The sequence below is a fragment of the Thalassophryne amazonica genome, chromosome 6 (genome assembly GCF_902500255.1).
Source record: "Thalassophryne amazonica chromosome 6, fThaAma1.1, whole genome shotgun sequence".
Lineage (NCBI taxonomy): Eukaryota > Metazoa > Chordata > Actinopteri > Batrachoidiformes > Batrachoididae > Thalassophryne > Thalassophryne amazonica.
In genome coordinates, this window is record NC_047108.1 from 70,232,679 (window position 1) to 70,256,968 (window position 24,290).

At 39.9% G+C, this 24,290-nt stretch overlaps 1 protein-coding gene across 1 annotated transcript in view; it reads left to right on the plus strand.

The window, feature by feature from the left end:
* rbms2b (RNA binding motif, single stranded interacting protein 2b) overlaps window positions 1-24,290 on the plus strand; it is a 119,753-nt gene that overhangs the window by 67,089 nt on the left and 28,374 nt on the right. Inside the window, 2 exon segments of the mRNA XM_034172430.1 lie at window positions 20,377-20,435; window positions 20,826-20,917. Of these exon segments, the coding sequence (XP_034028321.1) occupies window positions 20,377-20,435; window positions 20,826-20,917 (151 nt within the window).

Genomic DNA, 24,290 nt, shown 5'->3' on the forward strand with positions numbered 1-24,290 from the left:
GAGCTGAGCTCTTGCAGCCAGCTGCGCTGCATGTCAACATCAATGTAATTAATAAAGAACGGAGGACGTCTCATTTTGGGAGGAACAAAAATGGTTTTGGTTGGTGGTAGTTTGTTGTCTGTATTCCAGTGTTTGGAAAGAGGTGTCATTTGATTTAAAATGGCAATTTACTATGAGGTTTTTAATTCCGACCGAAATCTCTTTCCATCTTTAGCGTTTGGAGCTGTGTAGTTAGTCCCACAAAACAGCAACGAAACAGAGGACGATTCTCATTTCTTGCCCGCAACAAGACAAGAGTCTCAGTTAGTGACTTTAATCCGCACAAAGGTGACTCACTATTGACATCTATAAACGGCTTTGAGAGGGCTTAATGAAGATATTGCGGACCTGCCGCTTTTGAAAATCAGACAACCAGCGAAGCAGTGGGTCAAAGCACTGCTTCGCTGGTTCAAGCTTCAAGCAGAGCAGCTCTAGAAGCAGGGGGTCTGCAGTCAATGTAGAGAAATGGTCATTTTCCTGATAAACACCCTCAAAAATAATGGCTGCTCCGGCATAATGTGAACTGAAGGACCAATAAGGGAATTGTTAAGCAAAAAGGCTATTGATGATAATTTCTTAACGATTCTTAACCGGAACCGGTTTTCGATACCCAACCCTTATCACATAATTAACGTCACGGCAGTTTCGTGCAGCAGTGCTCTGATGACCCTGCTCATGTTGAGGAGGTTCTCAATTGTAATGGAAACCGATATGCCTGGTACCAAACTGAGTAGAGTTGAGCGGAGCCAAGTAGTGCTAGAACTACATAATGGAAACCACCCATGTAACACCACACAATGCACTAGTATGATGCAACATGGGAAATACAGCAGTGTTCCCATTGCAGAAATTGGACTGCAAGCGCAGGTGGTCGGTGTGATTATCAGTCAGTCAGGCTGCACCTGAACATGAGCACAGCGGTGTGACGATTTACCCAAACTGACTCCAAATGACTAAATGAAGTACTTTTATTTATTTTCAGTAATGCGCTCCATTCTCAAAACAGTACATGAAGCGCAATCTCCCTCCCTCCCTCTGTCTCTTTTTAGAATGCTGAAACAATAAACAAGAGATGTTTAAGTACGTTTGTGAGTACGTTTGGGGGGAAGCACATACGACAGACTCTAAACTTTAAGATCTGATGTTACGAACCCTGGCGAGGCAGCAGTGCGTCCTGCTGTACGTCTGCAAAGGCGAGGGCCGTTTGCTTTTCATGTATCTGTTTTGACAACGGAGCGCATTTCTGAAAATAAAAGTACTTTATTTAGTCATATTGTGAGTCCGTTTCACTTTAAATGCGCAGTACGTCTATTTCAGATGATAAGCGCGGACCCTCTTTGTCTTTAAAGGCTTTATTTTACTCTTTTCTGTCGTGTTGGAAAGCTGTAGCTTTTGGTGCTACAGATTAGCCTGGCTTAACACAGCTTGTGCGCATGCTGTAGTCTTCTTTTTTCTGGGGATGTTACAGCACCACACACAGGCCTGGCATATATACTACAACATTAAATGAAGCTTCAAGGCACAGAATTTGCCTCAAATATTTTTTGTATTCATATTATTCAAGTTACTCAACTAATCGTTTCAGCCCTATGAACATGCTTGAGCTGCTGTGTTGTGGTCTGATTTCATCAAGACGCACGTTTGTAACGCAGGTGCTGTGCATATGCTGCAAAGTGACTTGTGTTTCTGTATGATCATGGCAAAACACACATTCATATGGCATCAGTGGCCAGCTTAAGAAATCAGTACTGTCCTACATGCTGCAGTGCACTCATTAGTTTTCACTGATGCAGCTACATGACTGATGCAGTTCTACATGAAGAAACATGCAGTTCCTGATGTTCCTACGTTGCTTCCCAACCAAGTACTAATCAGGACCTACTCTACTTAATTTCTTAGATCTGACAGGATTAGGTGTGCACAGAGCCACAGCTACAAGCGGGTTGAATGCACTCATTGATGATACATACACTTGATCTTAATTACAGACAGAAAACTACATTTAAACTAAAAACTTTAAACTAAAAATGTTGAACACTCAGCAGTGGCGAAGTACAGCACTGGTGAGTATGTAATTCTAATTTTGATTCTCGTGTAAATAATGAAGAAGCCTGCTTGCTTCCACAAAGTCAAATAGTTACTTTCTGTCTCTTCTGTGTCTGAAATCAATTATTTTAAAAGTCAGTGCAGCCAAAGACTCTGAGCACGCTTGATCCCATCAGATCTCACTTGTGAAGCAGAGTAGGTGCTGATTAGTATTTGGCTAGGAGACTTTCAGAACAGCAAACATGTTTCTCCATTTGAAGCTAGAACTGTGTCAATTAGGGCATCCAGAGTAAAACATCTGCCAAATCCCAGGAGACATCTGCACCAGATCTGCTGTGGTGTCCAAAGGCTTTCGAACGACAAAATGTGGACGATAACGTTTTGTTTATCAAACCTATGATCACGAACAGTGATTTAATGAAATGCACGTGTGGATTTATGTTGGAACGTGTGAAGGGACGCATCCTTTACAAGATATACATGAGGGGAGGAGGAGAAATGGATGTGAGACATGACATGGCTGCGGAAGAAAAGGGTGTGAGTACTGGCCTGCCTACAGTCTTGACCTGTATCCAACAGAGAATGTGTGGAGCATTTTGAGATGTAAAATGCACCGACAACAATCCCGTACTGTTGCACACTTTAAGATGTGGTTGCAGGAATAACGGGTCAAAACACAAAGAATAACTGAAACGTTTCATAGCTTTGTATCCTCAATGCCAAAACGTCTTGAGTGTTGTGAGTAGGAATGGCAGCATTACAAAGTGGTAACTGCTTTAGCGTCCCAACTTTTTTTTAAATTTCTGCAGGCCTTTCAGTGCAGGAATGGATGTATATTAACAAATGCAGTAACTGGCAGCACGGTGGCTTTGTGGTTAGCATCATTGGTACAACCAGGCAAGGGCTTAGGTTTGGTCTCAGCTTTGATAGGGACAATACCACCCCCCCGGCCCCCCTGCCCACCACCACCACCCCCTAACCCACTCATACCATTAGACGCACAAGTACAGCATAATACATAACATATGACGACATAATGCTGAATAATTTAACACTTTATTTACATTATTAAGTGTGTAGGCAAACAAACAAATAGCTTAAATAACAAAACTGCACCCAAAATCACAAATCTATTCTATAGGCCTACACCTGAGAGAACAAGACAACAACAACAAAAAAATACTTGTGGACCTAACAAAACAAAAAAAAAAAGTTTTTGCAACCAAGATGTATAATCTATTCTCTTCATCAATAATGCAGTTATAGGTATCTGGCAACCTAATTTGCCAAAAAAAAAGAAAAAAAGAAAAAAGGGCTTTCCAATGATATATGGTGTATTACGGTAAACGTAAGCCTGTGATGTCATAACGCAGAGGAAAAACACGGAAGCTTCACACTAGTGCGCCGCTGATTCTCATTACCGTAAGTTCTCATGTAAGCCCTCACTCTGAAAAATTTCAACACTGACAGCAAGCCAAGAACCCGTGCTTTCCAACAGTATGCTATATGTTGCATATATTACGGTAAAGTGCGTTCGGTGACTTTTGAAACGAGGGAAAAGTATGAAAAAGAGTGCAAAAGTGACAGAAAAGTACAGAGACAGACAGCAAACATAAATGTAGTCATTTTTGAGGAAAAGGCAGGGTGTTAGTGTCATTTGTGAAGGTGTGTGTGCGTGTTTGTGTGGGTGTGCAGTTTATTTTAAGTGTGGCGCACAGCTTTGTTCGCAAGCCCCCCCGCCCTTCTTGTTTTTCTGCACCGGAGCCACCCATCCTCTGCGCTCCTGGACCTCCCACTTTACAAATTAAGCACTGACTGCCACCACGAGATGCGCTTTGTTACGTTCATGTGAGAAGAACGTGAGCCAATGAAATTGCAACATGGGTAACCCTGTCACTCTGGCAAGTCGAAAACACAAACGTGACGACTAAAATTAGTATCGAGTTCGCAAAAAAATATTGAATGATTTTGTTATATCAAAAAATGCTAAATATTGGTAGGGACTATTTTGCCATCCCAAAAATATTGGTTGTGACTTGTCCCTATGGTCCATATGCAAACCTACGCCCCTGCTAACAGGAGAAGGTCTCAACTTTGTGTTTGACTTTGTCGTTTGTTAGTGTAAAGCAGGTAGCTGAGTGGATCTGGCCTGCCAATATGTAGACCTGGATTTGAATCCCTGTTCATGGTGCATATCTGTGTCCTTGAACAAGACACTTAATCTGCATTGTTTCAGTCCACCCAGCTGTAAATTGGTACTGGCCTCAGCCAGAGAAGTAACCTGAGTCAGACTGGTGTCCCATCCAGGGGCAGTGGTAAAGTCTCAGTGTCTTGATAAGACAGAACCCGGAGATAAGCACCAGCACCAACAGACTTCAGGGTCTATCTAGGCCTTACATCTTCTTTCTGTGTGGAGTTTGTATGTTCTTTCTGTGTTTGTGTGGGTTCAGTCCAGGTGCTGCAACTTCCTCCCACTTCCAAAGAGATACACATTAGGTGAATTGAAACTTTAAAATGGCCGTAGGTGTAAGTGAGCATGTGAATGTTTGTCTATTCATATGTCGCCCTGCTTTAGACTGGCGGTTCTCCAGGGTGTACTTCGGCTTTGGTCCAGTGACCTGCTGGGATAGGCTCCCCAGCAGGCTCCTTGGGACCCTTAATGGAATATATGGGTATAGATAATGAATGGATGAAATTACCACACAAAATATTAAATATCTGGCTTCATACTGTTTGCAATTAAATAAAAGTCAAAGTAAATGCAACAATCACTTCTTTTATTTATTTATTTATTGGCATTTTCCACCCTGTCCCAACTTCTTGGGATTTGGGGTTGTACATTGCTTTTGAGTTATTGTCTACACAAGCTAGCTGGGATGACTAACCTGATCAGTCACCCACTCATCTGTTTTTGCTGTCCAAACCCTACATTGGGTTGAGAAAGCAGTTTTTTTCCATTGAGAAAGCAGTTTTTTTTTCAAAGTCAAAGGTTACCACATATTTTACTTACTCACTTGATATATATCAAGCTTTTCATTCAATTTTTAAAAGTTGCAGGTACATTAAATGCTTCTTCAGTGCATGTATTTATGTAAAGAGAAACATAAAATCTAGTTTCTACACTACCCACATCAATTAAAGGAGCAGGCATGTTGTTGTGCCATTGATAGATTATCAGGAATATGCAGAATCTATGCCAGCAATGTGTAAATGCTAGCGAGGGGGCATACACACAGACATTACAAAGAGTAGATGCCGCATTAGTTGCTGAAGCGCAAGAAATATGGCCGCCATATTGGACTGGTCTTCGTAGTGATTCCATCACAAGGCACAGTGAAGGTTTGATTTTATATTTTTGCTTATTTTAATTTTTTTTATCTTTCTATACTAAAGTTGCTTTGTTCTTTGTTATTTCTGTGTTTTATAAAGTGTCTTTTAGCACTGTGTAAAGCACTATATAAATAGAATGCATTATTTTTATTAGTGTTATAATAAGGTGCTGAGAACGCAGAGAGCTCTGTATACAGTCCTCTTTTAGGGCTTTTAGCTGGAAAACTTTCACGAGCACATTTGTACATGTGCAAATATGGTTTGGGGCCGGGATGTCAAGTTTGTGTGTTAATTTGACATTTACATTACATTACATTTTGTTCTCTCTCTGCTTTGTACAGCCTTGGACTCTCTCTTTCTCTCTCTGACCTGATATGAAGTATATTGATACACTATGTGATTTATATATACGAGGTCTATTAGAAAAGTATCCGACCTTATTATTTTTTTCAAAAACCATATGGATTTGAATCACGTGTGATTACATCAGACATGCTTGAACCCTCGTGGGCTGCAAGAGTTTTTTTGACGCCTGTCGGTTACGTCATTCGCCTGTGGGCAGTCTTTGAGTGAGGAGTGGCCCACCCTCTCGTCGATTTTTTCATTGTTTAGGAATGGCTCAGAGACTGCTGCTTTGTTTGATCAAAATTTTTTCAAAAACTGTAAGGCACAACTGAGTGGACACCATTCGATAAATTCAGCTGGTTTTCGGTAAAAATTTTAACGGCTGATGAGAGATTTTGGTCTGGTAGTGTCGCTTTAAGCACGGCCCACGGTGCCTGATGGTGATCTGCGCTTCGAGGCGGCAGCGTCTCGCCGTTTCAAGTTGAAAATTTCCACATTTCAGGCTCTGTTGACCCAGTAAGTCGTCAGAGAACAGAGAACTTTCAGAAGAAGTCGGCATGAGGAGTTTATTCGGACATTCCATTGTTAACGGACATTTTGTAATGAAAGAACGTGCGGGCAGAGTCGCATGTCGTGCCGGACCCGACCGCGGGGGGTCGCGACAGGAAAAACACCTCCGTGTTGGAAATCTTAACGGGCAAGTTGGAACATGCCCAAGCTGTTAAACAATTTCTCAGTTACTCACTTGTTGAAAGGCATCAAAAGCCGCCTGAATTTTATAAATGGTTTTCAACACGGAGGTGTTTTTCCTGTCGCGGCGCACACAGATTCGACTCGGCGAATTTGCGCGCACGTCTTTCATTAAAAAAATGTCCTTAAACAGTGGAATGTCCGCATAAAGTCCTCATGCCGGCCTCTTCTGTATCTTCTCTGTTCTATCATGACGTCCTGGGTGAATTAAGCCTTAAATTATGAATGAATGAATGAAAACTGTTTATTTCGAACATTTGATACAACAACAAATACAAGATAGATCAGTAAAGACAACAACAAAAAAGTTCCTACTGTGTACCCAACATGTCCGAAAAGGGGTAGGGTGAAGCATCAGGTTATTTATCCCTACCCCTTCTTCCCCACAACCAGTAATACCCTTTGCCACATATACACATAGATTCCTACACACCTAAACCGATATCAATATATATATATATATATATATATATATATATATATATATATATATATATATATATATATATATATACATACACACATCAACATACATACACATATACATACACATATACACACATATACATATATACACATATACATACACAAACATAAATATACACCTACACATACCTACTTACATACAAAATACTATATATTTACAAGACGAAGCAAAAAAACAAAAACACCCTAACCCTCATTACCCTTCCTCCTCCCTATACCCAGAAAAAAACATATTTTTGTACCGCTGTTTGAACTGGTTCATGCTTGGACATTGCTTGAGCCCCACTCCCAATCTGTTCCACATCCTCACCCCACAGACAGAATACAGAAACCTTTTAATGTTGTTCGTGCCCACTGATGCTTTAAATTAAATTTCCCCCTCAGACTGTAATCCCCTGATCTGTTAAAAAACATATTTTAATATTTGCTGGAAGTAAATTGTTTATTGCTTTATACGCAATTTGTACTGTTTGAAAATGAACCAAGTCTGTGAATTTTAAGAATTTGGATTGTAAAAATAGTGGATTTGTATGATCTCTATAGCCAGTATTATGAATAATTCTTATAGCTCTTTTCTGCATTACTGATAGTGATTGTGTTGTACCTTTATAAGTATTACCCCATACCTCTGCACAGTACTGTAAATATGGTAAAACCAGTGAGCAGTAAAGAATGCGGAGTGAGTTGTGGTCCAGAATATGTTTCGCTTGTTTAGAACTGAAATGCTTCTTGACAGTTTACTTTGTATATGTTTTATATGAGTCTTCCAGTTTATCTTATCATCTATTATCACCCCCAGAAACTTATTTCATGTACCCTTTCAATATCTACCCCCTCGACTTGTAACTGAACCTGTATGTCTGTATTACAATAGCCAAATAACATGTATTTTGTTTTACTTAAGTTTAATGATAATTTGTTTCTGTCAAACCATATTTTCAATTTTCCCATTTCTATACTGATCCTCCTCAGTAACTCCTGCAAATCCCCCCCTGAACAAAAAATGCTTGTGTCATCTGCAAATAATACTAATTTTAATATTTTGGAAACATTGACAATATCATTTATATAAATTAGAAACAGTTTTGGACCCAATACTGACCCCTGTGGGACGCCACAAGCATTGTCCAAGCATGATGATGTATATTCCCCCAACTTCACAAACTGTTTTCTGTTACTTAAGTAGCTTCTCACCCAGTGCAACACCAACCCCCTAATCCCATACTGTTCAAGTTTATTGATTAATATGTCATGATTAATTGTATCAAAAGCCTTTTTAAGGTCTATAAATATTCCAACTGAATGTAATTTGTGGTCTATGGCGTTTGTAATCTCCTCAACTGATTCTGTTAATGCAAGTGATGTTGAACTATGTGCTCTGAATGCATATTGACTATCAGTAAGTAATTTATGTTTATTTATGAATTGTCTAATCTATTATTGAATAACTTTTCTAATAATTTGGAAAATTGTGGAAGCAAAGAAACAGGTCTATAATTTGTGAAGTGGTGTCTATCCCCAGTCTTATACAGCGGCACAACCTTAGCTATTTTCATTTGATTGGGAAATTTACCGGTTTGAAATAAGTTACAGATGTATGTTAATGGTTCTACAATCCATTCAATGACCTGTTTACCACCACCATATCAATTCATTTAAATCGGTAGATGTTTATATTTACAATTATTCACAATGTCTATAATTTCATTTCCATCCACTGCTGTGAGGAACATTGAACATGGATTTCTTTCTATAAGATTATTATCCCAATCCTCAGATTGGGAATCAGGAATTTTTTTCTGCCAAGCTTGGTCCAATATTTACAAAAAAATTATTAAAACCGTTGACTACCTCATCCTTATTTTCCTTCTTGACATTATTATCAATGAAATACTGAGGGTAACTCTGTTTTTTATTACCATTTTTGATAATGCTATTTAATATATCCCATATTCCTTTAATATTGTTTTTGTTATTATATAATATGTTCCTATAATATTCCTTCCTACATACCCGTATAATATTAGTTAATCTATTTTTGTATTTCTTATATCTATTTTCTGCCTCTTTAGTCTTTAGTTTTATGAATTCTCTATACAGTGTATTTTTCTTATTACATGCATTTCGTAACCCTTTCGTCATCCATGGTCGAGCTTGGATTTTTGTTTTCTGTAGTCTTGTTTAATTGGACAATTTTTATCATATAATGATGTAAATATTTGTAAAAAAGTTTCATATGCACTATCAACATCACTTTCACTGTATACCTTTCCCAGTTTTGCTCCTGTAAATCCTTCTTTAGTGTGTTCATGTTTTCCTCTGTCCGCACTCGCCTGTATTTTATTTTCTCCTCTGGCTGATTCCGCCGATGGTTTCTATTATAAACGATGAAAACTGGTAGATGATCACTAATGTCATTGATTAATAATCCACTCACAGTGTTATTCTCAATATCATTGCTGAATATATTATCAATTAAGGTGGCACTATGGGATGTAATTCTGCTTGGCCTGGTGATTTTTGGATATAAACTCATACTGTACATTATACTGATAAATTCATCTGTTATTTTATGCTTATTTGGATTGAGCAGATCAATATTTAAGTCACCACAAATGAACACAGTTTTTGATTAGTTTTTGAGAACATTTTTCCCATACAGTCAGTGAATGTTTCAATACTAGATCCTGGTGCTCTATATATACAGCTGACTAATACATTTTTGCTTTTTTCTTCACATATTTCAATAGTTATACATTCTAATAAGTTATCAATCACAGTTGTCATATTGTCTACTATTTTATAATCCATGTTCTTATCCACATACACAGCCACTCCTCCTCCACTCTTATTTTTCTGTTTACACAATTAAATTCATATCCATCCAGTTCAAAATCCATTCCTTTATCTTCATTGATCCATGTTTCTGATATAGCAATTATGTTAAATATTTTTTAAACTGACTTAAATATTCTTTAATGTTGTTAAAGTTTGCATATAGACTTCTGCTGTTGAAATGGATTATTGATAATTTGTTATCCGTTCTAATGATCCGATTAAACTGTTCATCTGTATAATAACAACAACTGTCATTGATATTTGAGAAGAAATTATTGTCCGGGTCTATATCGTGCTCCAAGTCCAGTACATTGTGGTCTGTGTATTTAAATGTTCTCAGTTCTACTTTTCCATGATCAGCAATCCTTTGAGTTATATCCTTCTTGTCTCCAGATGTAGATGAATAGGTAGTAGATGAATAGGTTCCTCTGGTCTGTGTCATGGTGTTGTGATGTGTTTGTGTCCTCATACCTTATTGGTCATATTTGTCCAGATCCTCGCTTTAAGAAACACTATTGTTCATATTTGTCCAGCTCCTCGATGTTCCTTATTGCCATGACTTTTGCTTGTTCTGGTGATCCGTTCAGTTTGATTAATATTTTACAGTTTGAAGTCCATGTGTGCTGGATTTTTCCCTGTTTCTTCAAGAAGCGTGCTTTCCTGGCGATGTCGGCATTCCGTTTGGTGAGATGTTCATTGATGAATACGTTTGTCCCTTTCAGTTTTCTTCCTTGTTTTAACAGTGCTGTTTTGTGTTTTCTGTTGATGAATCTCATGATGACGGTTCGTTTATCACCATCATTTCTCCGGGGCAGAGGGTGGCACGCTTCAATGTTATTTAAATCCATTTCTATACCTTTAGATAGGAGGAAATCAGCAACCTGTTTTTCCACAGAGCTGACCTCCTGTTCACTGGGCTCCCCTCCGCTCTCATCTGTTACCGCCCGTGCGTAGGACCGTGGTTTGATGTGAAGACCTGTGATGATGACGTCGTTAATTCTGGTGTACTGCTCCAATTCAGCCACTCTATTTTCCAGCTGCACCAGATGCCGGTCTTTCTCGGCATTCTGGAGCCGTAATGCCTTCACCTCCTCCACCAGATCCATGATTGATTTCTGTTGCTGCTTCACAACAGAAATCTCCTCTGATAGAAAGTCCAGAGATTTTTTAATATCGTCACCTTCCTCCGCTGTCAGAACCTTCTTAGGCCCCATGGTCGCTTATGAGCAGCTTGTCGATCGCCGATGTTAACAGCCTGCGTTGTTTGTCACCGGGATGGATCTGCACTGCGCTGGTGCCGCGCGGCCTCGGTGTTTCTGCGCTGATGGATCCGCGGTGGCTGCACGAGGCCTCGGGGAAGCGACACTCGTGACGCGCGGCTCTAATGACGCAGCGCGCGGCCTCAGTGAATTCACCACGTTGGGCCTCGGACGTTGTTGCTGTCCAATCGCGGGGCTAAGTTGCCGGTTGAGGTGGTATTCCCACTGTCCGGGTTGGCAAACACCGGCGTGGCAGATGGCAACTACAAACACCACCTCTGAAAACTCAGGTACAAACTTTTTGCAGCTCGCTCTGACGACACGCAGCTCTGACTGACTGTGACAAGTAGGAAAGTCAGTGTGTTTTTCAAATGCGTCACGTGCCGAAAAGGCACGTCGAAACAGGCCGACGACGGCGCCTGGAAGCGCTGCGCGACGTCCCGCTCCGTGGGAAGTCCTTACAGCGACAGAAACACCCCATAATCTCTCATCAGCCGTTAAACTTTTCACCGAAAACCAGCTGAATTTCTCGAATAGTGTCCACTCGGATATTCCTCACAGGTCCAGAAAAAATTTTGATAAAGCAACACGCGCCGTCTCGAGCAGCGTGTGAAACAAAGGAATTCAGCTGGACCATATCTCACTCAAGGCCTACCCACAGGGAAATGACGTCACCGATGCGTGAAAAAACTCACGCCTGCGCACGAGGGTTCAAGCATGATTGGTGCAATCGCACATCATTCAAATCCATATAGTTAAAAAAAAATAAAAGTGTCGGTTTCTTATCTAATAGACCTCGTATATCATTTTCTGATATATATATGAATTGGAACGCCATACATGATTTATATATTTTAATTCTCTCTGATATATAATATATACAACCTCAATTCCAATGAAGTTGGAACATTATGTAAAATATAAATAAAAACAGAATACAGTGATTTGCAAATCCTCTTCAACCTATATTCAATTGAATACACCACAAAGACAAGATATTTAATGTTCAAACTGATGTGCTCTGATGAGTCCACATTTCAAATTGTTTTTGGAAATCGTGGATGTCGTGTCCTCCGGACAAAAGAGGAAGAAGACCATCCAGATTGTTACCAGCGCAAAGTTCAAAAGCCAGCATCTGTGATCGTATGGGGGTGTGTTCGTGCACATGGCATGGGCAGCTTACACATCTGTGATGGCACCATCAATGCTGAAAGGTACGTCAAGGTTTTGGAGCAACACATGCTGCCATCCAAGCAATGTCTTTTTCAGGGACGTCCCTGCTTATTTCAGCAAGACAATGCCAAGCCACATTCTGCACGTGTTACAACAGCGTGGCTTCGTAGTAAAAGAGTGCAGGTACTAGACTGGCCTGCCTGCAGTCCAGACCTGTCGCCCATTGAAAATGTGTGGCGCATTATGAAGCGTAAAATATGACAATGGAGACCCCGGACTGTTGAACAACTGAAGTCATACATCAAGCAAGAATGGGAAAGAATTCCACCTACAAAGCTTCAACAATTAGTGTCTTCATTTCCCAAATGCTTATTGAGTGTTGTTAGAAGGAAAGGTGATGTAACGCAGTGGTAAACATACCACTGTCCCAGCTTTTTTGAAACGTGTTGCAGGCATCCATTTCAAAATGAGCAAATATTTGCATAAAAACAATAAAGTTTATCAGTTTGAACATTAAATATCTTGTCTTTGTGGTGTATTCAATTGAATATAGGTTGAAGAGGATTTGCAAATCATTGTATTCTGTTTTTATTTACATTTTACACAACGTCCAACTTCATTGAAATTGGGGTTGTGTGTGTGTCTGTATATGTATGTATATATATATATATGATATTGATACTCTATATATGATTTGAACAAAGTTGTTCAAGGTGCTTCACACAACTAAGGTCTAACCTATATATTATGCTTTTCTCTGATGTATAACGTTTATATATATATATGAATACTATTGATATGATATAATTTTCTCTGATATATTGATCATATAGATGAGAGAGAGAGATTATATTTGATATAGAAATATCATCTATTCATTACTCAGTATTTTGTTTATTTATATAAATATTTATATATAGCCTAATCATATATTGTCTCTTCAAATTACTAAAATAGTTGACTTTACTGCCATATATATATATATATATATATATATATATATTATACAAATAATGGATGAAGAAAAGTTATATTGGACGAGGCGTAGCCAAGTCCAATATCACTTTTCTTCATCCAATATTTCTCTATGTTGGACGACTTGCCATCCATCAGTTGTTATGTTCTCCACCCCCTCCCAAATTAAGCAAACAACTGACCAGCATATGATTGATTCTGATGCGATGAATGTTTCTAAAATGTCAGTAGTGTGCTTGTCTACCTTCTTAGTGTTTTTGGCATCCTTGGAGTTCATATTTCCATCAGTTCCTCCTCTGTGAACTCAGTAAACCTCGCTGGCAGACGATTTTCTGCTGATGTTGACATGTTTGTTGCCATTTTTTCAACCAGCGTCTGTCAGCTTGTTCCTGACCTTTGTTTGCCGCGCTGTGATTGGCTAGCTGTTGGCAGGAAGCTCTAACGCTATTGGTCAGTGGGAACCGATCCAATATAACTTTTGGTCCTAGCCTTTTTGGATCCTTTTGGATCCAACATAACTTTCTCGCGCCAAGCATGCCAAAATACAGGTAAATGATGAACAGAAAGGCACATTTGTGATTGGCTATTGCAGTATATATATATATATATATATATATATATATATATATATATATATATATATATATATATATATATATATATATAGGCCAAGTGGTTAATGCGCTTGATTTCAGTTCAGAAGGTTCTGGGTTCAAATCCAACCCCTGCCACATTTCTCCATGCAATGTGGAGTTGCATCAGGAAGGGCATCTGGCGTAAAACTTGTGCCCATCCAACATGCAAATCCACCTTGGATTTGTTGTGGCGACCCCAAGTGCAAACAAGGGAGCAGCCGAAGGGACTTACTATATATATTAGAGCCCGACCGATATATCGGCCGATATAAGCCCTTTTCACTATCGGCCGAAATTTTGCCGATAGAATGCCGATAATTTCTCATAAACAGAAAAGTTACTGAAATAATGTTTGTGTCGGCAATGTAAAATGTCCTTGCACCGTTTGTCCAGTAGATGGAGCTCTGACTCCATTCAACTGAGAGCTGCTTAAACCCCTGCTTAAATGTGTTTTTTCACCGGCCCCTGTAGTTCGCCATCACACTGCACTGATTGGCTGACAAAAGCATACAAGTACATTTATAAGGATCTATATCCTTATCCTGAACCTATATCTAAGTTGCAGCAACAAGAGGTACAAGATCAGATGTATTTCACGACTCTTTTTTTAAGGATATGTATTTGCTAATTTCACAAAGGTTTAATTCTTGATTGCATTTTTTGAACTTGAAAATTCTTCTCTGTGATAAAGTTAATCAATGTGAGGACAAAGCTTCAGCTTTTAGCTCATACCTTTTTTGTTAAGGGTTCAAAAAAGAACATTGTATTCATTAACACACTCAATGCCATTGGCTCTTAAACGCGTCTTTTCCGATAGTAACGCTCAGCGGCAAAGACGTTTTTTTTTCTGATGATAAACGAAAGTCTGAAGTTTCTTTTGGTATGTTTGTTGTTGTTGACATGGACATAGAACTCGATTTTGTATGGGTCTTGAAAAACACTCAAATGCTGAAAAAATCCTGGCACTGGAATGTTCTGAACTTTGAAAATGGCTGGCACTCAATGAGTTAAAAAAAAAAATATTGGCTGATTCATCGGCTATCGGCAAATCAGCCGATTTATCGATTATCGGCATTTTTTCATCCAAATATACAAATATAGTTATCGGCATCAGCTTCAAAAAATTCATATCGGTCGGGCTATATATATATATATATATATATATATATATATATATACACTCAACAAAAATATAAACGCAACACTTTTGGTTTTGCTCCCATTTTGTATGAGATGAACTCAAAGATCTAAAACTTTTTCCACATACATAATATCACCATTTCCCTCAAATATTGTTCACAAACCAGTCTAAATCTGTGATAGTGAGCACTTCTCCTTTGCTGAGATAATCCATCCCACCTCACAGGTGTGCCATATCAAGATGCTGATTAGACACCATGATTAGTGCACAGGTGTGCCTTAGACTGCCCACAATAAAAGGCCACTCTGAAAGGTGCAGTTTTGTTTTATTGGGGGGTGATACCAGTCAGTATCTGGTGTGACCACCATTTGCCTCATGCAGTGCAACACATCTCCTTCGCATAGAGTTGATCAGGTTGTCAATTGTGGCCTGTGGAATGTTGGTCCACTCCTCTTCAATGGCTGTGCGAAGTTGCTGGATATTGGCAGGAACTAATACACACTGTCGTATACGCCGGTCCAGAGCATCCCAAACATGCTCAATGGGTGACATGTCCGGTGAGTATGCCGGCCATGCAAGAACTGGGACATTTTCAGCTTCCAAGAATTGTGTACAGATCCTTGCAACATGGGGCCGTGCATTATCCTGCTGCAACATGAGGTGATGTTCTTGGATGTATGGCACAACAATGGGCCTCAGGATCTCGTCACGGTATCTCTGTGCATTCAAAATGCCATCAATAAAATGCACCTGTGTTCTCCATAACAGACGCCTGCCCATACCATAACCCCACCGCCACCATGGGCCACTCGATCCACAACATTGATATCAGAAAACCGCTCACCCACACGACGCCACACACGCTGTCTGCCATCTGCCCTGAACAGTGTGAACCGGGATTCATCCGTGAAGAGAACACCTCTCCAACGTGCCAAACGCCAGCAAATGTGAGCATTTGCCCACTCAAGTCAGTTACGACGACGAACTGGAGTCAGGTCGAGACCCCGATGAGGATGACGAGCATGCAGATGAGCTTCCCTGAGACGGTTTCTGACAGTTTGTGCAGAAATTCTTTGGTTATGCAAACCGACTGTTTCAGCAGCTGTCCGAGTGGCTGGTCTCAGACGATCTTGGAGGTGAACATGCTGGATGTGGAGGTCCTGGGCTGGTGTGGTTACACGTGGTCTGCGGTTGTGAGGCTGGTTGGATGTACTGCCAAATTCTCTGAAATGCCTTTGGAGATGGCTTATGGTAGAGAAATGAACATTCAATACACGAGCAACAGCTCTGGTTGACATTCCTGCTGTCAGCATGCCAATTGCACGCTCCCTCAAATCTTGCGACATCTGTGGCATTGTGCTGTGATAAAACTGAACCTTTCAGAGTGGCCTTTTATTGTGGGCAGTCTAAGGCACACCTGTGCACTAATCATGGTGTCTAATCAGCATCTTGATATGGCACACCTGTGAGGTGGGATGGATTATCTCAGCAAAGGAGAAGTGCTCACTATCACAGATTTAGACTGGTTTGTGAACAATATTTGAGGGAAATGGTGATATTGTGTATGTGGAAAAAGTTTTAGATCTTTGAGTTCATCTCATACAAAATGGGAGCAAAACCAAAAGTGTTGCGTTTATATTTTTGTTGAGTGTATATAAACAAAACAGATTTTGTTTATTCCTATATATATATATATATATTAGGGCTGGGCAACGTTAACGCGCTAACGTTGCGTTAATTATTGAGGTCATTATCGCCGACAATTTGTTCCTCCCCTTAACGCTGCGTTTTTGTTTTTTGTTTTTTTGTTTTTTTTTTAGCCTTTTATAACTGTTGCTCCTTGCCTTTTATTTTGAAAGTGTCAGTCGGGGGCAAGCTTATGCTGCTGCTTCCTGCTGATAGCTGAGTTCACACAGAAAATGACACGAGGATCGAGAAAACTACAGGCTGTGCAATGCACAACAAAACAAAATGCAGAAAGACGCCGAACTTTTGAATGGACATTTTCGGTACAAAGTTCTACATGATCAGGCCCGGATCCAGACTGGTTTGGACCGATGCAGCTGCATCGGTCAAATTTTTTTTTACGCATCGTTCGTCATCGGTAAAAAAAAAATCTTGAATAATCTCGAATAGCCGAACGTGTCCCCGCGGTGAACACAGCTTTTCGGTGGTTTTCATGTCAACCTATAGTCCGTAAATTATACGGATTTGTCCGAGTTTCAGAGTCATACGGACGTACAAATAAAGTCGGATATTCAGGGTTTGGTCTGTAATATACTATTTCTGCAGCACGGCTCCGCTTTGGAACCATGAACCATTGAAGCAATGCTTCGATCCAGTAGCTCATTGGTTCTTTGATTCACTGCTCTTCAGAAACGGCAAGCCGATTCTTAACCCCTCGCAAATTCATTAAAATATCGTCAGTCACTTTTGTGTGGATTAAAGTCACTAACTGGGACTCTTGTCTTGTTGCTGTCAAGAAAGGAGAATCGTCCTCCGTTCCGTTCACACAGCTCGAAAACGCTGCGCGGCTGAGATAGTCCGGTCGGAATTAATAACTTCAAAATGAATCGCCGCTTTAAATAAAATGACACCTCTTTCCAAATGTAATACAGACAAGAAACTACAATCGACTAAAACGTTTTTTTTTTCTCCCAAAATGAAACGTGCTGTATTTTCTTTTCAAATTACATCCTGAAGTGAAGCACAGCAGCTGTAAGCTCAGCTCAGATATATGGAAACACATTCATGCCAGTGTCTGAAAGGAAATGCTTTTGACAAAAACTACAGATTTTGTTTATTCCTATTTATGTCCAGAGATCAAGGATTCACCATGTAGAGTTCATTATGTACAAAGTTTAAGGATCCAGTGACCAAATTCATATTTATTTACTTTAAGACTCAATAAAATGTTCAATTTCAGTTCAGTTTAATCGGCTTATAAAGTGCCAAATCACAACAAAATCTAAATATACTAAAACAAATACATCACAATTGTACACATATCAAATTGTGGTATGTGTACAATTGTGACGTATTTGTTTTAGTACATTTAGTCATGGACATGAATATTGTTATTTTGATATGAAACAGGATAACAAATGACCTGCCAGTGGTTTTATATTTGATTTCATTAGTGTGTTTTAGTTGAAATTTACATTTTCAAATTTATGCAGTGTTCATTTACATTTTCAAATAAAACTGTGCTTTTAAGCGGCTTTTGAATTCATTTTTGGGTTTCACATATACCATGCGATTAATCATGATTAATCACAGAAAGTCATTGAGTTAATGCGATTAAGATTTTTTATGTTTGCCCACCCCTAATATATATATATACACACACACAGAGACACACACAGACACACACACACGTGTATAATGTGTGTGTTTACAGTGTTAGCAAAATACCTGTCTACAGTCCAGGCTATATCATAATATTCTGTTACTGTTGTATTCAAAGAGTTACGATGGATTAATGCGCTGCACAAACAAACAGCAAACAGCATTGAGTTGAGCGGGTCAGGCGACTGGTCTAAGGTGGCGGCCCCACGGCTCATCAGTGCCAATAGGCAGTAGCGGTTTATGCGGCTTCTACTCTTTATCATGCCCGTGGGCGTACATCTTATTGATTATTATTTAAACTTGGTTTAATAAATGTTTTGTTGGCATACTGAGCTGTTTTGTTACGGGGTAATTTTCAGACTTGATTGATTTGGGTTGATTTTAGTCATGAAAAAACTGCCTAATCACTCAAGAATACTCATAAGTATCAAAACAAACAAATGTATCCACAATTATGTCCATTCACTTGTAATTACATGACATAACCTAAAACTTGTACTTGCTCCTTTCATAAATATAAGTAGAGTATTGCTGATCTGAAAACACTGGAATACTGTATTGTTCTGAATCTAACAATGAGGCAGTGTCACTGCTTTGAAGGCCCAGCATATTCTCAGGAGCACTAAGATGAAGTGGTGGGGTAATGATGCCCAGAGAGAAGCTGGTTCGTCGAACGAGCTTGTGCCTGAGAGCCAGCATTGGACGGGACAGCCGCGGATATCAGATTACACTGCATGCACATGCCTGAAGAGATGGAAACCGATAGACACACTGCTGCACAGAAGCATTTAGCAAAGCCAGGACCTCTCCTATACATTTGCAATATCGATATTCAGCTGGGCGGATGGACAACACAGGATTTTCATATTGACAGGACATTGTCAGGTAGTCTGAATATAGAGCAGAGACGGTTATTTATTTTTATCATGTTGGCATGTCCACTGCATTCCCTTGAGTTATGATCCCAATGGGGGTGTGTGTGTGTGTGTGTGTGTGTGTGTGTGTGTGTGTGTGTGTGTGTGTGTGTGTGTGTGTGTGTGTGTGTTTGAATGAGTAACAGGCAGGCCACATAATGTTTCCTCTGAATAAAGATTTCCCTGTGCATATTACTGTATTTGCCCGTCAGAGAGCCCAGGGCAAAGCATCAGCCCACCCCCTTTTTTGAAGAAAGTTGGTTAAATTCACACCTGAAATTAAGTTCAATTACATGAAATTCATTTGACTGGTGGCAACAGCTGCAGCAGGAGCTGATGCCACTGTGACCTGATCCTGAATAAGCAGTTGAAGATGAGTGAGTGACATTTAATGAATGAGAAAAGGTAAAAAAAAAACAGGGGACACAATCAGGTGAATTATTTGTGATGTATTTTTTTTTTTTTTTTTGTGATGAAATTAGACATTTTATTGAAATTGGCATTCCAATGTATTCCATGTTATTGGCCATGCTCATGCATCGGCCCACCCCCTTTTCAGGCAGAATTGCCCTGGGCCCTCTGATGGGAGAATAGGGTATATTTATCAGATAGTATATCGTGTCATAGTGCCATTTCACTGAATCTGTTTGGTGAATTTTAATTATCATTGCCTACAAATCCCTGGGGGTTATTGAGAGGAGACATACTGTCCACCATGAGTGTTGTGAATTTCAGCAAAACTTCAGTGGGAGTGCAGTGTGTGAAAATGCATGAAAGAAATTAATTCCAGTCTGACATCTTCAAAGGGAGATCACTGGACTTAAAAAAAAAAAAATATATATATATATATATATATATATATATATATATATATATATATATATATGTCAATTACATGTGTAAACTGATCTGTTGGGTTCTTCTATATACAGAGATCAACCAGTTTAAAAATTCGGGCATCATCGAATTATAATATATGCAAGACACTCGTGTCTGAGTGTGCTGTATCATTTTGTGAGCCTGATCACAGATCTCTACCTTTAGCACACAGTACATGAATTGTTGCTGAGTGTAGACTTTCTTTATTCTTCCCCCAGGTATGGAAAAATTGTGTCCACCAAGGCCATCCTGGATAAGACGACCAACAAGTGCAAAGGTGAGGAGTAACATTTGAGTTTTCATTTACCGTGATTGTAGACACACATGTCCGTCCTCAACTATCGATGATGTGTTCACTAATGCCGTCTTGTCACTTAATATTTTCACTGCACATTTGCAACAAAGTGACAGCATGACGTCACAGTTTACACTTTCTCAAGACTGTTTTCACATGTGGAAAGTTGCAGAATGCACTTTTAAGGTCACGGCACACTGATGTTGTTTAGCAGCACACGTGGACCCAAAACCTGCTAACCATTTTCAAAGATGGCTGGCTGCCTCCTGATGTTCATACATGATGACTATGTGTACTCCATGCGTTAACCTTACATGTCCTTGCTCATGTATGCATGTCTGTATGTCATAAACTGTGTCTCGACCCCTGCAGGATACGGCTTTGTTGACTTTGACAGTCCAGCATCTGCTCAGAAGGCAGTAACGGCGCTGAAGGCGGCCGGTGTACAGGCTCAGATGGCCAAAGTAAGCACGCCTCTTGGGGATTCGATATGGTGGATCTGTTTCGCTCTACAAAGCAGAATTGTATCATCAAGCTTGTCACATTTTGACAGCAGTTATTCAGAAGGTGAACAGGATGAAATGTTAAGTACAAATTTAAGGAGGAATCAGGAAAGCATCTCAGTTGACCGTTGCTCTTTGGTCAGTGACAGTATCTACTGGCTCAGGAGTTTTATACTCCCTGTAAATAAAAGCTTTAAGGGGATATATTGGAATCACCCTGTCTGTCAGTCTTTGAACCTTGTAAACACAACTGCTCCTAAACTGGCTGGTGGATTTCAATAAGTGATCACAGAATAGTAACACACCATATAAATGAATGTACATAAAGGACAACAATTCAGCCAAATCCCTTCAAGTATGCAGATATGTTAGGACATGGTAGGGATGTAACAATTAACCGATACAAATCAAAATATATTTTAAAGTAATAGGTACATCGACACACAGACCTCTGAATTGATCTAAATGTACAAGGAACTGGTCGATGATTCGATTTTTAAAACCCCTATTCCACACGGCACCATTCTATTACCATCCCCCACGATCCAGAAAGTGTAAAAACGGGATGAAACGGCTTACTCCAGCTTGCCTCCTATCAGGGTGGCTTACAAAGTGCAGACCTAACAAGCTGCTCGAAAACAAAAGTAAAGCTGGGCCTGGCTGTGTCCTCGGCCAGAACCGTAGCAAACGCTGCTTCCACTTCAAATTTTTACCCCAATTAGAGCACAGTTAAACACGTTTCAAGCTGTACTCACTTGAACTACCCTGTTTAAAGATGGTGGAACATGATTGAAGCTGTTAAGACTACAAATACCCGGTAATGATGTTGATTTGGCGAATCGGGATGAAATTTTTGAACAGCTTGAAAATTTCACCCCAATTTCAAAACTGGTGCCAATCATGGCCGTAACTACTGCGTATACCAAGTTTGTTCAACATTGACAAAAGACGCGTCAAGAAGTTACTCTGATGCTTCAAAACACGGATGATTTGCTATTATTCGGGATGAAATGGGAAGGAGCGGCGCTCTGTGGAATAGCCCTAAACCCTATGAACTGGTTGAGGTAAGCTTTTTTCTTTGCTTCTTCCATGTCTGCAAACTTATAAAAGCTCAAAGGTCAGTGTAAAATCAATGTTTCCGGTAGTAGTAGGCAGTGTAATGGATAAATGTACCCATTTTAACCTTACATTTGATTCATGTTTTGTTTAATAGTGTCATACTGGCTCAGAACAGGAAAGTTATACTGTGCTAACAAGAGCTGGCTTGTTCTTTTGGGCATCTTCTACACTGAGCAGAGAATGTGGTTTATATATGATACTGACCACAGTACTGAACAAAAGGTAGCACCAACTGTTGAAGCACAGTTGCAAAAACCTGAAGAAGGTCCCCCTAAAATCTGTATTTGAAGTTAAGCAATGCTACATTTGGCTTATTCTAATTTATCATGGAAAAGGAACGTCTACATTAAGCAAAGAATTGGATTGGGGTTACATCGACTCATTCCATAGTAAGAAGTACAGCATGCTCACATAGCTATAGTTTGAGCTTTCTTTTGCCTCTCTTTTTTTAAAGTATGAGCTGCAGTTCAGAAATATAAGCCAATTAAGCTTCTCAGTCACTGCATGTGCATGTTTGTTCATTTGAAAGGCGGTGCACTCACATGCACACATGGGCATATGCCTAAGTCAGAGTACTTATGGGTGTTAATACACTGTAGAATTTGTGCACAAACAACAGTCGCTGCAGTTAGACCAGCACAAGTGTGCACATGTATGTGTATGCACTGTGCTGGGGGAGGGTGTCCCAGCGGTGCTCTCTGAGCTCCCTGTACAAAGGACCTGTCTGTTCTCCCTGGTGGCATCTGACTCAGTGTCTGAGCAGCTCCCCAGTCAGCAGGGCCCTATGCCCAGCCGCCCGCCCTGTCAGTGCATGCATACACACACACTTGACAATCACACATGCACTTCACCGGATTATGACACACACAAGTCACACAGAAGTGCGCATGCACATCACCAACACGCTGGGAAAGCTGATCTGTGGTTAAACTGGATCACTAGCATTCATACGGCTCCTTACTCGTAGAATAACTCGATTTCACTAACCCCTTCACTCTGGGTTTACAGAAGGGCTTACGTTTGTGTCACATTTCTCTCTGACTCATTCTGACTCATTTATGGTTTGACTTCACGGCAGCTCGTTTTCTGTCTGCCCTCTTGGGTCGGGCCCTGGCCGCTGGCTCTCACTGCCGCTGAAGGAGGGAGAAGAGGCGAAGGAGAAATCACCTTTACTGCAGGCCATTGAAATTTCACATGCATTATTCATGCACGGAAATTAATTCACATTGCATTTACAGTTTTTAATCACATCTGCAGTCTGAGATAATGAATATGCATAAGAGTTAGAAGGTGGTGCAGACTGCTTATCGTACAAGATGTCTGTCAAATTAAGTTTGTTTGAACAACGTACAGAAAAAAAGAAGAAGAAAAAATAACCTGTCAAATACTGGAACTGTGGCACTAATAATTTCAAATTCAGATTTGGAGTAGATGTATAATTCGTTTGAGTTATGCAGGCAGCCTCTGCATCTGAATTCAAGGTCAGGATTAACGTAACTATAACGGGATGAATGCAGGTGACATCTTATTACCATTATGACTTAAGAAGCAGGATGATAATGTTTGCCTGTGGGAAGCTGATAACTCTGGCTTATAGATGTCATCCAAATCATTTGAAGAGGTCTTAGTCCAAAATGGCTTTGCTTTGATTCTCTGCTGAGCAGATAATTATTTAAGATCATCGACGTATGGAGAGCCATTTCAACTGCACTTATGCTTTGATGTCACATTACCTGGAACATGCATTTTCAGACTCTGAGGAGATGAGTCTCACATAATGGGACTGGCTTTTTTATTTTATTTAAAAAATAATATACGTCTGCAAGTGGCGATTGACAGGGTCCAAGCACCGTTTGCTCAATTCCATCCATGAACAGAGTGGGTGTAGCAGACTCATATAAAGGCATTTGAATGTATTAAATGCAATAAAAACCTTCTTGTCCTGTCACATGATCCTGTTAGGGTTTTCCACAGTTGATAAATCCACCCCAACCATTTTACTGTCCCTCAGACTATCTGCATGTCCTACCTCAAAACATCTACGAACCTCCTCTTTGTGTTGTGAAAGTGTTGGAACACGGACCCACAACAGGGGGCGCAATGAACGGACAATGGAGAAAGTAAATAACAAGATTTACTACTGAACAAGCAAGAGTAATACAACAAACACAATTTAGGGTCGAATCCGCTGGTGTCGTGTGGGCAGGCTCGAAGG